Here is a 16,850-nt window from a genome sequence, read left to right on the forward strand (position 1 = left end):
TGATCACAATGAACCTTAACTTTGACGTCCCCTGTGGACACATATGGCCAAGCAAAAAGATAAAGGCTCAGTTCTTACCGGGTACCCTGACACTTAGATAAATGGGGGTTAAGGTTCCAAGTTCAGTGAACTCTTCTGCGTTTGAGTTCAGTAGGTGGTGACATCCAAGGGATTGCACTGACCTCTAGTAACTCTTATTTTCCACTGGGAATCCCAAGAATACCCTACAACATGGGTTGCCTGTAGACCAGACTCGGTTTCTGTTGCAAGGGCAAAGTGTCACTTAGAAGTACCCCCTCCAAACACACACACACACACACACACACACACGAACAGTGCCTTGGGGGTACTGCAGTCAAACTATGTCAAAGTTGCTTTTGCAAAATGTTTAATTTCTCTGGAGTGAATAGAGAGAGAGAGGGAAGGCATGGCATCAGGAACCTCCTTCTAAGGGAGCCAAAATGCAGTGAGTGTGACAAACCCCTGTATGTATTTCCCCGGCGTGGGAATCAGCAGCCTAGGAGCCTCGGTGAGAGCCGAGCCGGGGCTTACCTTGTTGGAGGCCATCTCACTGACGGAGTGCCTGGTCTGCAGGGTCTCTAGCTGGTCCAGACACCAGTCCAGCTCCTCCAGGGTCTCGCTGGCCAGTTTCTGGTAGGCCTCCTCTGCGAAGAGATAGGGAAAGGGGCACTCAGTTCTCAAGCGCTTCACAGGGCCGCCGGCGAGTTCAAAGGGGGCCATCCTGCCGTACCCCGTCATGCTCGGATGCCCGGTGCCCGCACATGAGGGCTGCTCCTTCATATTGACGAGCCGGGCACCGCGACGGGGGCCGGGGCTCTGCTAACGGTGCGGCTGGCCTCGGGAACGCACGCCCTCTCCAGCTTGGCGTCTCTGTTCGGCGTCCAGGAAGGGCGCGCCAAGTGCGGCAAGCCAACTTCTACACGGACCAAAACCCTCAAGATGCGACTTTGAAGAAGTCCTGGTGCCGGAGGACGGCGAAGGGGATGGCGCGCGCGCCCGGGAGCCCGCCCCGCGGAGGGAGCGTCTGGTCCACGGCGCGATCTGCGCGGCGCCCGGTCCCGAGCCGCGGCCCCGCGCCCGCCCCTCCTGCCGAGCCTTCACTCAAAGCGAATGAATCAGCCGCGGCCGGGTGCGCAGCCACCACGTTTCCTGTTTTCTTTCTCAACTCCTCCGGCGGCGGGCGCAGCGCGGCTCCATCGCCGCGGCTTTCCGGGAACACTACCCCTAGCGCCCCGCACGGCCCTTGGCGCCGCCCGGCTCCTCCTCGGCTCTCTCACGCCGAGATCGCCCGGAGCCACGGCCCGCCAGGGGCCCCCGCCGCCCCACCGCCTCGCCTAAGCATCACCCCGCGTGGCCCCGCGCCGCTCGCTCCGAAGCCCGGCTGGGGAGGCGCGGGCGCTAGAGTGTGTGTTAGTGCTGCCGCCGGGGGCCGGGGCGAGGGGAGCGGCGGAAAACCCGGCGTGGAGCGCCCGCCGCCGGCTCGCCCGCCGCCCGGGGTCGCGCCCGCCGCGGGGCTCAGGCGGGCCCTGGGGCGCACGCGCGCGCGACGGCGCACCTGCCCCGCGGGGACCCCGCGCGCCCAGCCAAGCCGAGGCCCTCCCGGTTGCCCAGACGGCCCGAGCCTCCGCGTCTCCACTGTCCCGTGCTTCCGGCGAGCTTTCGCCGGGGAGCCCGACGGGCGGCACAAGATGGTTATTTAGGACCCGCGCAACCGTTTGTGTGGGTTTGGGTTTTAGTGTTTCTGAGGCTTCGTTTCTGAGGGTTTAGGATTTACCTACTTCAAGAGGACAGGGTGGTTGTGCAATCAAAAGTATTTCTATTAAGACCAGACCCTCAGTTCCTAGCCCAGCCTCTGCTAAGAACCATACGTCTAAATTTCGGGATGGACATAAGCAAGCAAACAAAAACATACAATGTTGTGGATATGAACGCCTTAGAATTCACAGATTTGGCAATATGGTGTGTTTTCACATTCAGAATTGTCTAAGAGTTACAGTAAAGGAAGAGCAATGTGAATGCAGCACGCCGTATGGGCAATTTACGCCCGTCCTGCATACATGCTTCCTTCGTCAGTGGAATTGCAAATCAGGGACCGGGATGGTTTCGATGCCAATGGGAAGAGTCTGGAAGAGTGTTTCTACCCACCGTGCACAGGAAAAACTACAAACGTGAGAAAATGGAAAGACCACATCCAAAGACAGCGTATGGAAGCAGGTTCTATTTACAAAATTTGACCCTGGGGGAGGTCTACAGTAAGGGATCAATTGCAGAGAACTTCACTATATTAGTGTGCAGGTAAGTGAACCTGTTAGAGGAGGGAAAACATCCAAACTCCCAAAAGCCCATCTTATGAAACTTTGTTACTGTCAATTAGAAAGAATACACTGAAAAGCTTACATGAAGTTGGTGAGATCCTTTTCCTTGGTCTTCGAATATACAGGTATTGAAGAAGAAATTCTGCCCTTGAAATTTAGACTCCATAAATGATGAGTGGCACAACAAAAAATTTCATGGACTGAATCTCGGGCTCCTGGGATTTTCCAGATAGGTTTTTATATAACATTTGTAAAAGTTAGAATAACTTACAAAGTATTTGTTACATGGGCCATGTGGCTTATTATTATCAGGGATTCTTGAACTGTTTTCTATTCACTTTGGGAACTCTAGGTTAAAAATTGCCTCTTTTATTCCACTTTTTTTTTTCCTGCACCAATCTCTGTAAATATATACTTTTGGGGAACAACAACTACCTAACCTTGCCAGGTGAATTAAAGTGTGATTGGAACTTTTCCCCCAACAAAAGGAAAAGCCTTAAAGATAATCTTAAATCGTAAGTATAAAGTATTTTATCTGTATAGCCTTTCCCTGATTAAGTATATAAAACTAGAACATGCTTTTTATAAAATTTGAAACATTACACAAAGATGTAATGCAGAAAGTTCCTTGTAATCCCATACCCTAAAGATCACAAATAATAATTAAGCCTATGACCATAACACATTTTCATTTTACTTAATATCTTCCATATGCAACTATAGCATTACCTAGCTGTGATGGAAGTACATGTACTATATGGTTTTATTTTGGCTTTTTTTTTCCAAGGTATAAAATAAGGATGTAGGAATTTTAAGAGGAAATTAACTTATTTTAGGTGATTTGATTTGGGCTACCCATAGTTAGCTCATCCAATGGATTAAAGATGCATGACCATTGTATCTAGGATTTGTTCACTGCCATCTTTCCAGTCACTGGTTATATCTAGAAGCCAGGAATTCCCTCTCCACACCTCAAAGGCTTGGTGTTCCGTGTTCCTCTCCCCTGCTCTCCAACTTTTCCAAAGTCTGAGCCCCAGGGGGACTTCCCAGTCCCCCTCCCATCTTCACCAACTCCTCAAAGCTTTTCAGAAATATAGGCCTTGGACCTAGCAGGATGTGGCACCACGTATTACACTTCAGTGTTTAATTTTTTTTTTTTTTTTTTGCCGTACGCGGGCCTCTCACTGTTGGGGCCTCTCCCGTTGCGCAGGCTCCGGACACACAGGCTCAGCGGCCATGGCTCACGGGCCCAGCCACTCCGCGGCATGTGGGATCTTCCCGGACCGGGGCACGAACCCATGTCCCCTGCATCGGCAGGCGGACTCTCAACCACTGCGCCACCAGGGAAGCCCAGTGTTTAATTTTTAATTGTAATAGTGAAGAAGTAATTCAGTCAAGTTTCAATGCCTCAAGACATTATGTACTTAAATACAGGACTTGCTCTTAAGAAGGCAGTACAGCGACAAGAGGGACAGCTTGTTTCAGAAGGTCTACTTTACGTCCCAATCATAGATTAGTCATTTTGACAAAATCAGCATTTGAGTACAATAAGAATGTGGCCTGTGTATGTATTTTATTTTATTTTGTTTTATTTTTAAACACCTTTATTGTGTATGTATTTTAAGTTCTAACTACTTCTGCATGCACTGTATAAATCTGGGGAATGAAAAAAGAAAAAAGAAAAAAAAGACCAGAGCACACCTACATACCAATAAGTAAGAAAATAATTACTAACAACAGAGCAAAGAACAGTTTGTTCTATAAAACTGTTGCTCAAATAAAGAATTACTGTTGATATTAGCATAGAGCTGAGAATACTACTTTTTCCAAATTCCTAGGTTTATAGGCGATACGGTTAGCCACAGTTTTTCAGGATCAGTGTTAAAGCTTAACTTTTAGGAATTTTAACCCCAAATGTTCTAAAATATGAAGTAACTGACTTTTTCATCCCCACTAAAAAAGCCTCAATGTGGAGTTGCCAGCTATCCTCCAGGAAACTGAGTCAGCACACCAAACAACACACCTAAATGTCACCAACATTTCGCAGGACAAAAACAGTGAGCTAGTTTAATTTGGGGTTTTACCAAGAACACATACTGCATTCATGAATAAAATACTTTTCTCCCCAGAGAGTAGCAGTCACTGTGGCACTACTTGAAAATATAAGAAAACTCTTCTATTTTCCCGTCCAAAATCTTGCTAAGTCAAGGGACTACAGGGAGAAACTGTCTAAGCAACAACTCTTGGCCAAATTCCATAAAAGCCAGGAGAGGGCTCTGGAACAGCAACTGAGAAATAACTTGAGCCTTTGGAAGTCCCCTCCTACAGCAGCATCAGTTTCCTTCAAGGCCCCCTTGAACTATGTGACACCCGTGTTTCTGCTCAGGATCTTCTGTGAACAAACAGTCCTCAATTCTTGCAGGCCAGCACTTGGCTTCCGTCATTGTGATGTGATCAAGGGTTCCCCTGACACATGGCCTGAAATGGTGCCAGGAGCTCCAGGAGAAGATGCTGAAGCAGCAGCTTCCTTTTGAAAAGGAAAAAACTAATTGCCTCAGAGCCACAGCAGTGAGCTAGAGGTTGAGGTCATTTTCTTGTGAAATGTTCAGCCGCTTACTCTTACCCACAACTTACAGCGATGTTGACCATTGAGGTAAAAGGATCCGTTCTACATAATGTGTGACTCTATGGATGTCAGTTTCTTTGCCAACTCTTGACTGATTAAAGGTCTGTATAAATTTGTCATAACTCCTAGACAGGCCTATTGGTGTAAATGAAGAGAACAAGTCCAAAAAAATCACTTTACCTTGGACACCATTTGCTTATCCTTCATTAACAAAAATAAATACAAACTGTAACGGCTGATTCAGATTGTTCTTTAAAAAAAAGCCCTTCACTAAACATCTCCTAAGAGCGAGTAATTAAATGTGTATCTTCCTAAGCAATTCCAGCTTCTCCTTTCCTAATTCCCACCCAAATTCCCTCTTTGTTCCTAAGGATGGAATTGATAGTGTCTAAAGTAGGTAGAACTGGAGAAAAATGATTTCCACTTCACCATGTATTGCTTCAAGCTAGTCACTCCCTGAATTTGCTACAGTAAAAGATTGATGCAATTTAGCTCTAACTTTTGCTGACTTTTTTTTTGTCTCTACATTTTATCTGATGGGAAATACATGAAGGTGTTGGATACACTTTCAATGTGTACATGTAACAGGTTTAAGCAGAGCTTGCCAGTGGCAAGCTGTCCTCATTTCCAAGTGTATTTCTGGCATCAAGTTCTTGTTTTAAAATCTTATGAAAAATATAAAATTTCACTTAGTACTTCAAAAGACCTCCAAGGAGCAGGTGTACATAATTTTGTGAGTTTTTTTCTATCTTCCCACTATCTATGATTTTTTTTCTGGGTCTGCCTAAGGCTCTAGTAGAATTTTTTAAAGAAATAAATACAAGACTGGATTTCACTGACTTCTAGTACCATGAGAAATTCAACAAACATTTATTTAGCACCAAGTATGTGTCACACACTTTATTAGAGTCTGCAAAAACAAGATGAATGAAAGAATGTGCCCCTTATCCAAGGAAAGCTTAAGAGTCCAGGGGTGGAGATAGTTTCAGCATACTATATTGTAGAAAGCATTCTGAAAGAAGGAAGCACGTAGGCTATATACCAGAATACCAGAAGGCAATTTAAATCAGAGGTGGAGTGGGAGAAGGCTGAGGCTTAAAGAATGAAACAGGAGGTAAGTGAAGGGGGTGGGAAGAGTTTTTAAGAGAAAATAATATGAACAAGCACATGGGCCTGTGTTCAAAAGATGTATGTATATGTGTATGTAGGGAAAGGAACTCCCATGAGTAGGACCTTGCTCAGGGGGAAAGAGGCTGGAGAAATCCACAGACACTGGTCATGGAAGTCTTGTCAGGCACGTGTAGGGGCTTTGGACTGAATCTTCAAAAGGAGGAGCCACTGAGTGATTTGGAGTACTGCTCGATAGGGGATCTGGTTTTATTAACATGGAAAATTCTAGGACTCTGCAGTAAATGGGACTGAGGGAGGCAAGGCTGAAGTCAGTGAGACCATTATCATCAGCCATGTTATTGGTAGAATAAAATTGATTATTTACAGAATATTTGCTTTTCTGATGATTATTCTTATCTAAAACAATCTCAGTATTAATTTTTTTTTTTTTTTTTTTTTTTTGCGGTACGAGGGCCTCTCACTGTTGTGGCCTCTCCCGTTGCGGAGCACAGGCTCCGCACGCGCAGGCTCAGCGGCCATGGCCCACGGGCCCAGCCGCTCCGCGGCATGTGGGATCTTCCCGGACCGGGGCACGAACCCGTGTCCCCTGCATCGGCAGGCGGAATCTCAACCACTGCGCCACCAGGGAAGCCCTCAGTATTAAAATTTGACATAAGCATATGCTCTCATGACATGTCAGGCATGAACTGAAGGACTGCTCAGTGGGACTTCCAAAGGAATAGACTTCTTGCTCTTAAAAACTACAGTCTTCTGAAATTGTCATCATATTGTATTCATCGTAACTCTATTCACCAGAATTTCTTTCAGGGAGAGTGCAAGAAAGTGCTTGACAAGGCTACTTATTACAGAAGATGGGACTTGAGGAGTACTGGTTTGGGCGGGACTAACCTGTGGTCTCTTCCACATAGGAAAGGGGAAGAATATGCTTGTTGCTCCAGTGGTATATATGTGGGGTGTGTGTGTGTGTGTGTGTGTGTGTGTGTGCACGCGTGTATAACAGAAAGGAGTCAGTTTTGTTTACAGGATAATTTCACCCTATAAATCTCCCACTCCCCCCAGTCTTTAATAAAGTTACTGAAGGTACAAAATGCTGAGATAAAGAGATTTTGTTTTGTTTAATCTGAGCTTGGAGGCCAGATTGGCTCAAACTGAAATGTCAGCCTGAGGTGACACTGAGAAGAGACAGAGAAAGAGGAGGAAGCTTTTGGAACTCAGTGTAAGAGCAGGAAGGAATTTTGTCCAAGGAATTGGAGTTTGAGCCAAGCTTAATCAGACATCTGGATTGCGGACTTTATGTGACATGTGAACGACTATAAGTAATATTACTCCTTGATGGAAACTAGAGGAGTAGGAGGTGGTTCCCATCTCCATTCCACTACATACAAGCCATAATCCCTGGCACATCAGCTAATCTTTCTTGGACCTTACTTTCCTCACCTGTAGATTGGGGATAATAACAAGAACCTTGTAGATTATTTTAAGTGAGAGACCACGAGTTAAATAACCTTGTTGCTTACCTACTAGATTCTTTGCCAGGCACTGCACTAAATGATGGAGATTTAGCAATGAACAAGGTAGTTAAAAGTTCCTGCCTACTCTCAAGGAGTTTACATTCTACTGGTTATAATAATTTTCTTTTCATTTGAATAAACATATACTGAACACCTGCTAGGTCCCAGGCGCTGGGTACACCAAATGGAAGGAAATAACTTTGGGTTTAAAGAAGCTCATAGTCCAATGAGGAAGGCAATTATTGGAGATATGTATGTAAGTTTCCACCAAAACCAGGCAGTAGGTACAGCAAAGTCGGCATAAGGCAGAGATGGGGGACAGGGAAGGTGCAAACTACCACATCTCAGGAGAGATCTGGGAAAACTTTCTGAAAGAGGGAATGCCAGCCTGGAGTCTCCAAGGATGAACTGAAGAGTTAACCAGGTGAGAAATGGGAGGTGACATCTAAGATAGAGAGTAACGTGTCACTGCCAGTTAGAGAACATAGGCCATTCAGGTAGCTACAAGCAGAGAAGAATGCTAAGTTTGGGATCCAGCAATGGACAAAGATAAAGGTGGAGAGGCAGTTATGGGGGATTTAGTATACTATTCCAAGGGTTTATGGTTTTTTCCCCAAGGAGCCACTAAAAATCTAAGCAAGAATGTCACATGGTCGGATTTGCTTTTCAGAAAGATTACTCTGGGAAGTGTGAAAAGAGGGTTGGAGAAAGACAAGACCAGTTAGGAGGCCTAGTGTGAGAGGAGAAGCTGCCAGAAAGGTAGGGAGAGAACCTCTCAGGAGCAAAGAAAAAGAATTTCAAAGAAGAGAGTATCAAGGCATAGCCACTGATATCCAAAACAGACCATATACACCCACCAGTTTGAGGTAAGATGATTTTCATTCCCAATTTATATTTCACCAACAAAGATTTGAAATGCTAGTGAGGAAGCTTCTCTCTGGGAATTTGTTTCAATAAAAGAACAACAAACATTTTGCAAAAAGGCTGAAAAAAAAAACTATTAGAACTATGTATGTTATTTTCATACTCCTGTTACAACCTTAGGAGTCATTTTGCTTCCCGTGGGGAGGGGGCTTATAGGAGGGTATCTATGTTTCCATCAACCTTCAGGGATGACACAGTCATCTTTCTCTCTGTCAGTTCTTGCACAAAGCATTCCTTATAGCAAGTAAGGAGTTTGCTTAGGTGATCTCTACTTCCTACACAGCTCTGATACTTGCTTATTTTATAACTTCTGACACTATGTTAATCTGGGTGAGGTGTTGGTTTTGAAGTTGTTCATGACTGATTAACCTGGGAGGGGTCAGGAATTACTATAGAGGGCATTCCAGAATTGACCAGATGTCTTCAAAGGTCCCATCCAATACCATGGTTCTGGAACTCTGTGAGTTTAGTTCAACTGTATACCAGGTATGGATGTTTTACATTTGAAATTGAGATATTTTGAGAAAGAAAGTTATTGATAAATAGAAAGTCTTGCTTTCTCTGCTGTATATTTATACCCTCTACCCCTGCCCCCAACCATATTTCCATCTAATACTTTGCCAATTGATTCACCAATTTCTTCTTAATTTATACAACTGCCTCCTTCAGTCAAATCCTCATCTATATATTTCTAGATTCGTGTAACAGCGGACTACTGGATCTCCCTGGGTGCAGTTTTTCTCACCACAGTCCTGTTTATAAAGTCAGAATAATCTTACTTAAGCTCTGTTTTTAATGTGTAAGTTCCTCACTCAAAATTCAGCTGCACAAACTCCCTCCTTCTTATTCTATGAATGCCATACTTCTTGAGTTCACAGAAGGCCTTTTTTTTTTTTCCCAGTGGGCTTTTCCACACCATTCCAGATCCTCTTATTCACCATCCCATCTAAGGCTGCCATTCTTAGCCAATCCTTCCACCTAGATACAATTTGCTGGCTTCTGTCTCTATGACTGTGTTTATGTCACTTTTATATATGTTTCTAGGCTTTTCTACAAGTGTGTAGGACAGTTGCTGACATTTACAGGCACTCAACAAGTATTTGTGAGCAAATAACCAATAAGTAGGCATGCTTTATAACAAATAAGAATATTTCTTTCCAAGTAAGATTTAAGTAGTCATCATGTCCTGGGTATGTCTCTCTAGATGTATCCATCTTCGTGTATCTCTTATGCTACATCTCTTGCTTTCAAACTGTGTTGTCTGTTGCTAAAGAGTAACAGAAGCTAATATTGCCAGAACTTTGGAATGGTTAATGCATCATGGTGTCTTTTGGAAGATATATTAATATTATACTGAAATGATAGGTATTATGATAAATACAGAGAATGAACTTTATAAAATCAGGCAAAATTTTGAAAGATTCCATCATTATGCAGGTATGAAGTTTGAGGGGAACAAGTGAATGAACTAAAGGCTGTGTGCCATCCATCCGACCAAGATCAAGAGAATGGGTTCCCCATGCAAATCAAAATTGGGAGAATAGCTGGATCTCCTACCTACTTACCTATTCTTGCCGCTCTGAGTTTAGCCAATCTGTAGTGCTCGTGTTATTTTCTAACAGCCATATTTAAATCTATATTTCTCTCTCAATGTAATAAACTTAAATACTGTCTATGGCCTCCCCATTAGATTATTCTGTGTTTTCACTACTTCATCTCCCCCATCCACCCCATCCCCATCTGTTTCCCCATTCTTACACCCCACACGTACATACTCTGTTGGTTTTACGCTTTAAAAAATAATTTAGATTTTTTAATTCCAGACTTTTATTTAGATTTTCCTTAGAATATGACCTTTCTGTCTTCGGAATCCTTTCTCAATCTTTATAATTCATGGTCACATTATATCACGTATTTCTTTTCACCATTACCTATACTTGATTCATTGCTCACTATTCTATCTTGTACACTCCATCATCCTTATCTCCCGATCTAGGTTCTGACTTTTCACATGGAAGGAAAACTCCCTTAAGTGATTGCCCATAAAGGAGACACTGGTGGTAGGTATATTTTGATTCCCTGTACTTCAAAAGGCACAATGCTTGTAAACCTTTTTGGAAGTCTAATAAACCTTTTGAGAATCTAAAGCAAACCTCTCCAGAAAACTGGATATATGTTCATATAATCAGTTTTTATTTTAAAAGTGTTCACTGGCTTCCCTGAAGTCCCCAAGGACTCCAGGTGGAGAATTCCTTCCTGAATGGAGAAAAGAAAATAATTGTTTTAATCAAAACTGCTCCAGAATTGGTACCTCTGCTGCCTTCTTTGTTTCCTTACTACCCTTCACTAGGGATACCTAAAAAGAAGTAATGCCAAAGAGACATTCATTCCATTTAAGGGAATTGAAGTCTGAGCTAAGAAAAATATATCTATACAAAAGGTGTCCAAAGAAAGACTAGGCTCTTTCAAATAGGCTATGAATAGGTTTGAGAAGGGTAACTTCTTATGTCCCATGTTTATACTCACTACTTGTGCTATAAGTAGAACATATGAGTGAGTTCTATAAGTAGAACTCATATAGAACATATGAGTTCTATAAGTAGAACATATGAACATACTCATAGAACATATGAGTAGAACATACCACGTCAGCCTACTGGTAAACCTGCATTTGTTAAATGTGTATACATTATAGAGCAAGTTTTAGCACTCAAGATTATATCATATATACACGGATGGTCTACTTGTGCATGAACTGGCACCACACACAAGCTTAAGGAAAAGAAATTAGTTTCGGGCTTCCCTGGTGACGCAGTGGTTAAGAGTCCGCCTGCCGATGCAGGTGACACGGGTTCGTGCCCCGGTCTGGGAAGATCCCACATGCCGCGGAGCGGCTGGGCCCGTGAGCCATGGCCGCTAAGCCTGCGCGTCCGGAGCCTGTGCTCCGCAACGGGAGAGGCCACAACAGTGAGAGGCCCGCGTACCGCAAAAAAAAAAAAAAAAATTAGTTTTCTAATTGTACAAGAGTATCTGGGGAGGTTTAGATTTGGATAAGAAAGCTCTTACACACACATGCAAAGACCCACAACCCGTAGAGTTCCCCATGGGAAGCAGTATGACAGATGGGAAAGAGCATAGATTTCAGAATTTGACTTCCAGCTTTGCCCTTGTTCTAGTCATCCTGTTATCTTAAATTAGTCATTTAAATACCTGAGCCCATTGTATAAATTGGGAATTAATTTTTATGAGAAATGCATGTGAAAATGCATGTAATGCACGTATATCTGACTTATAGCAGGTAATCAATAGTAACTATTATTCTGACCCAATTTATAAGGTTGTTTAAATAAATTCATCTACAATAAGGCATTTCACACATAAAGGGTTACTTCTACTCTCACAGGTTCTCAATCCTAAGCCAATTACTATTTTCTTACCATCATCCTTCAATTATTAACCAGTTCTGCGCTGAACATGAGTGAAGAATCTAAGATCTAGAATAGCCTTCACAAGACCACACCAAATCACGCAAAGTCACTAGCATTTAAAAATACGGGGGCTTCCCTGGTGGCGCAGTGGTTGAGAATCTGCCTGCCAATGCAGGGGACACGGGTTCGAGCCCTGGTCTGGGAAGATCCCACATGCCGCGGAGCAACTAAGTCCGTGAGCCACAACCACTGAGCCTGCGCGTCTGGAGCCTGTGCTCCGCAACAAGAGAGGTCGCGATAGTGAGAGGTCCACGCTCCGCGATGAAGAGTGGCCCCCGCTCACCACAACTAGAGAAAGCCCTAGCACAGAAACGAAGACCCAACACAACAAAAATAAATAAGTAAATAAATAAATATATATTTTTTAAAAAGTACAAATATGTCATTGGTTAATGAGAGAACACCACTTACTATGAAGTTACCGGGAGATATCACTCCAACATTTCCCAAAGAATGTTTAAATGAACATAATTTCTATGAGAGTCTCCGTATTAAGAGAATTCTTTGGGCAAACAACATTGGGAAATGTTACATATGATTTTAAGGAGCAGTGATTTTAATGGACATGAACCTACCAAAAGCTAGAAGCTCTACAGCAAAGAGACCTATTTAATGTCACTTAACAAGTATTATTAAAACATATTTGATCTTGGAGTGCAACAACTATAATGTCTTGAAGCATACTTTGGAAAACTTTGCTCTATATCATGTCAGGTGAGTCCAAAAACATAAACACAATACATCTGTTCTGTAGGTTCCCATATATTTGAAATCTCCACCAAGGACATCTTCTTTCCCCTCCTCCTGCCCTCATGTACTATTGAGAAGTGGCAAGAGAGTAATCTTCCTCTTCCCCTTCCTCCCCCTTTCTCTCTCTCATCCCAGGAAGAGCAGTCCAACAATGCATACATATTTATTGAGCCTCTCTGATGTGCTGGTTGCTGTGAAACACAAGAACATGAAAGATTCAGTGGCCTCAGCCTGGGAAGGAACTTATAATACCCTGCTGAGAAAATCAGACACATGACCAGTTGCTGCCTAGAGACAGTGGAAGGTAGCATGGAAATCATCAGCTTGGAAGCGCTACTGTGGCTCAGGGCAGGGAGCAGAAGGTATGGACGGCAGCTAGGTGTGCAGGGTTCCAGGAAGAAGGTGAACCTGGATGGAGGTCTTCGGCGCAGTCTGTGGTTTGAATGGCTGTGGGTGGGAGGAGGGAGTCAACTGGCATTCTTTTCAGGTAGAAGAAACAAACATCTGAAGCCTGAATAAAGGTTTCATGTGTGGGTGGAAAATAGCCCGGATAGAGTAGACTCCTTCCAGGGAGCAGGAGGGAAACAGAGTGGAATACTTCAATGTGTGGCCTGGAGCTAATGGATATTAAGGGAATTGCATAAGTGTACTTGTGGCCCAGGAGGATAAAATGAGGAAGGGAGGAGGTAGATTAAGCTTCCATTGCAGAACTTCCCTGGTGGCGCAGTGGTTAACAATCTGCCTGCCAATGCAGGGGACACAGGTTCGAGCCCTGGTCTGGGAAGATCCCACATGCCATGAAGCAACTAAGCCCGTGTGCTACAACTACTGAGCCTGCGCTCTAGAGCCTGCAAGCCACAACTACTGAAACCCGCATGCCTAGAGCCCATGCTCCGCAACAAGAGAAGCCATTGCAGTGAGAAGCCTGCGCACCGCAACGAAGAGTAGCCCCCGCTCGACACAACTAGAGAAAAGCCCGCATGAAGCAACGAAGACCCAATTCAGCCAAAAATAAAAATTATAAATAAATAAATAAAAGAATCCATTGCAAAAGTCCAGATGCACAGTGAGCAATGAACCAAGATTTCTAGAGGTATCTATTTTAGTGGCCTCCTAGGACAGTCATGAGCAATAGGAAGAGCATGACATTGGGGACAGAGACCTAGGCTCAAATGTTGGCTCTGCAACTTAGCAATGTGGCAAAGCTGGGTGAATTATTGAACTTTCAATCTATCAGTTTTTTCATTTGTAAATAGAGCTAAAAATACACCCCACAGAAGATTGAACCCCAGGCCATGTTCCATATTTTATTTGAATTTAAGACTAACTTAAAGAATCACATATCCATATGCCTATTTCGTTTTGTGGGTTTCCTTTCAACTTAAATGCATGATTTGCTTAAAAAATTACAAATATTTATCAAGTTTGTTACATGTAACACGTAACAGCTGATTTTTTTTTTTTTTTTTTTTTTTTTGCAGTACGCGGGCCTCCCACTGCTGTGGCCTCTCCCATTGCGGAGCACAGGCTCCGGACACACAGGCTCAGCGGCCATGGCTCACGGGCCCAGCCGCTCCGCAGCATGTGGAATCTTCCTGGACCGGGGCACGAACCCGTGTCCCCTGCATCGGCAGGCGGACTCTCAACCACTGCGCCACCAGGGAAGCCCAATGTAACAGCTGATTTTAACTGCATCCATTTCCTCCTCATCTCTTCTTCAAACACAGTTATCAAAACAATTCTGTACATATTTTTGATACTAGTAGTAGTTAGCCCCTTCATCTCCCTGAAAATTAACACAATGAGCAAGAGTATTCATTGTACCTGTTACTTTAAACTATTAGGCCTAAGAATGGACATGTGGACACAGAGGGGGACAGGGAGGGTGGGACGAATTGGGAGATTAGGATTGACATATATACACTACCATGGGTAAAATAGCTAGCTAGTGGGAACATGCTGTAAAGAACAGGAAGCTCAGCTCGGTGCTCTGTGATGACCTGAGGGGTGGGATGGGGGGAGGGGTGGGAGGGAGGTCCAAGAGGGAGGGGATGTATTTATATAGAGAGCTGATTCACTTCATTGTTCAGCAGAAACAACAAAACATTGTGAAGCAATTAAACTCCAATAAAGACAACAAAAAACTGTAGTTGTTTTATTAAGCTAGATGCTTAAAGCATGCCATTCGTGTTTTATTTCATTCTTAAGATTAGCTTTGGAAAATATATATTATTTCAAAACAATTTGGACACTTCTTGCCATCCTCTGATCTTGCAAAACCATATTTTATTTTGAGTATTCCAGGTTTATGCATAAATTACAGCTCCTTGATTAGAGAAAAAAAAGTTGAATAGCGATTTTCTTCCTATTGTCTGAAAACATAATGACTACACATATATTATAAATATTTTTATAAATCTCCAGGATATATTTACCAGCTAGAATTATTTATTTAACGTGCGGACATTTCACATTGAGTTCATTAAGGGTTTAGATTTAAGACAAGTTTGAGATCCATTACAATAAGTTGCCGTGGTGTGTCCTTCTGGTGACTTTATATTTTAACTTTATATTTTTTACTTTATATTTTTAAACAGTATTACATACCTTAACTCTTGAAATACAACTTTTAAGTCTCATGATTTTTGCCGTTTTGCTAACACCACTATTCTCAGTGCATCTACCATTTCACTGGCATTATTTATTTCATTCATATAATTTTCTGTTGCAAAATAACCAATGGAGAAGCTTCTGGATATTTAGGTCCACATTCTAATTCCAGTCTGTATATTTTGTTTTCATAATTTGTCCTGGTGACCTAATAATCATGCCTTCCCAGCTTGAAAGCTCCCTTTGTTCATCAGCTTCAAGGCCCCAGCTAATTCCTTTTTGGCATTCTCTGAGACCTTCCAACAAGTAAAAATTATGGGGAACTTCAACTCCTGTAGAGACTGTCATTTTCTTAAAGGTTCAGACTCTACCCATACAGAGTTTTGGGAGAAGATTTTATGAAATAAGGAAGTGGCTTTTAAATATTTTTGACAGTGAACCACAGTAAGAAACACATTTTATACTATGACCAGTATACTTGTTTAAAGTAGGAAGTACAATGAATACTATTGTTAATTGTGCTCATTTTTTGAAGAAGTGTGAGTGCTGACTCCTGCTATAAAAAATATGTACAGGAAGGTTTTGATACCTGTTTGTTTTAAAAAGGTAAGGGGTTGGAGAAAAGGAAACCCTCCTACACAATTGGTGGGAATGTAAATTGGTGCAGCCACTATGGAGTACTGTATGGAGGTGCCTTAAAAAACTAAAAATAGAATTACCATATGATCCAGCAATCCCACTCCTGGGCATATACCCAGAAAAGATGCAAACTCTAATTTGAAAAGATACATACACCCCAATATTCATAGCAGCACTATTTACAATAGCCAAGACATGGAAGCAACCTAAATGTCCACTGACAGATGAATAGATAAAGAAGATGTGGTTTCATATATACATACATACACACATACACATATATATTTATAATTAGATAACTATATATATATATATAAGAGAATACTACTCAGCCATAAAAAAGAACGAAATAATGCCATTTGCAGCAACACGTATGGACCTAGAGATTATCATACGAAGTGAAGTTAGAGAAAGACAGATATCATGTGATATCACTTATATGTGGAATCCAAAAAAAAAACTACAAATGAACTTATTTACAAAACAGAAAGAGACTCACAGACGTAGAAAACAAAATTATGGTTACCAAAGGGGAAAGGTGGGGGGATAAATTAGGAGTTTGGGATTAACACATATACACTACTGAAAAAAAATAAAAGGTAGGAGGGAGTGAACTCCTATTAAAAGCAACTTTCGTGGGCTTCCCTGGTGGCACAGTGGTTGAGAGTCCGCCTGCCGATGCAGGGGACGCGGGTTCGTGCCCCGGTCCGGGAGGATCCCACATGCCACGGAGCGGCTGGGCCCGTGAGCCATGGCCGCTGAGCCTGCGCGTCTGGATGACTGTGCTCTGCGACTGGAGAGGCCACAACAGTAAAAGGCCCGCGTACCACAAAAA

At 42.9% G+C, this 16,850-nt stretch overlaps 1 protein-coding gene across 2 annotated transcripts in view; it reads right to left on the reverse strand.

Moving 5' to 3' along the window:
• Window positions 1–16,850, reverse strand: part of LOC132516835 (cAMP-specific 3',5'-cyclic phosphodiesterase 4D) — a 287,805-nt gene that overhangs the window by 54,297 nt on the left and 216,658 nt on the right. The window contains exons 1-2 of one of the 2 annotated variants that reach the window (XM_060142978.1): window positions 752–1,369; window positions 553–665 (exon numbers count right to left, since the gene is read on the reverse strand). In XM_060142978.1, coding sequence (XP_059998961.1) covers window positions 553–567 — 15 coding nt within the window. In that variant the 5' untranslated portion in view covers window positions 568–665; window positions 752–1,369. Of the gene's footprint in view, window positions 1–552; window positions 666–751; window positions 1,370–16,850 lie in introns of those variants that run through there. The other variant, XM_060142977.1, reaches the window with a different exon arrangement.

The sequence above is a fragment of the Lagenorhynchus albirostris genome, chromosome 3 (assembly GCF_949774975.1).
Source record: "Lagenorhynchus albirostris chromosome 3, mLagAlb1.1, whole genome shotgun sequence".
NCBI classification, from domain to species: domain Eukaryota; kingdom Metazoa; phylum Chordata; class Mammalia; order Artiodactyla; family Delphinidae; genus Lagenorhynchus; species Lagenorhynchus albirostris.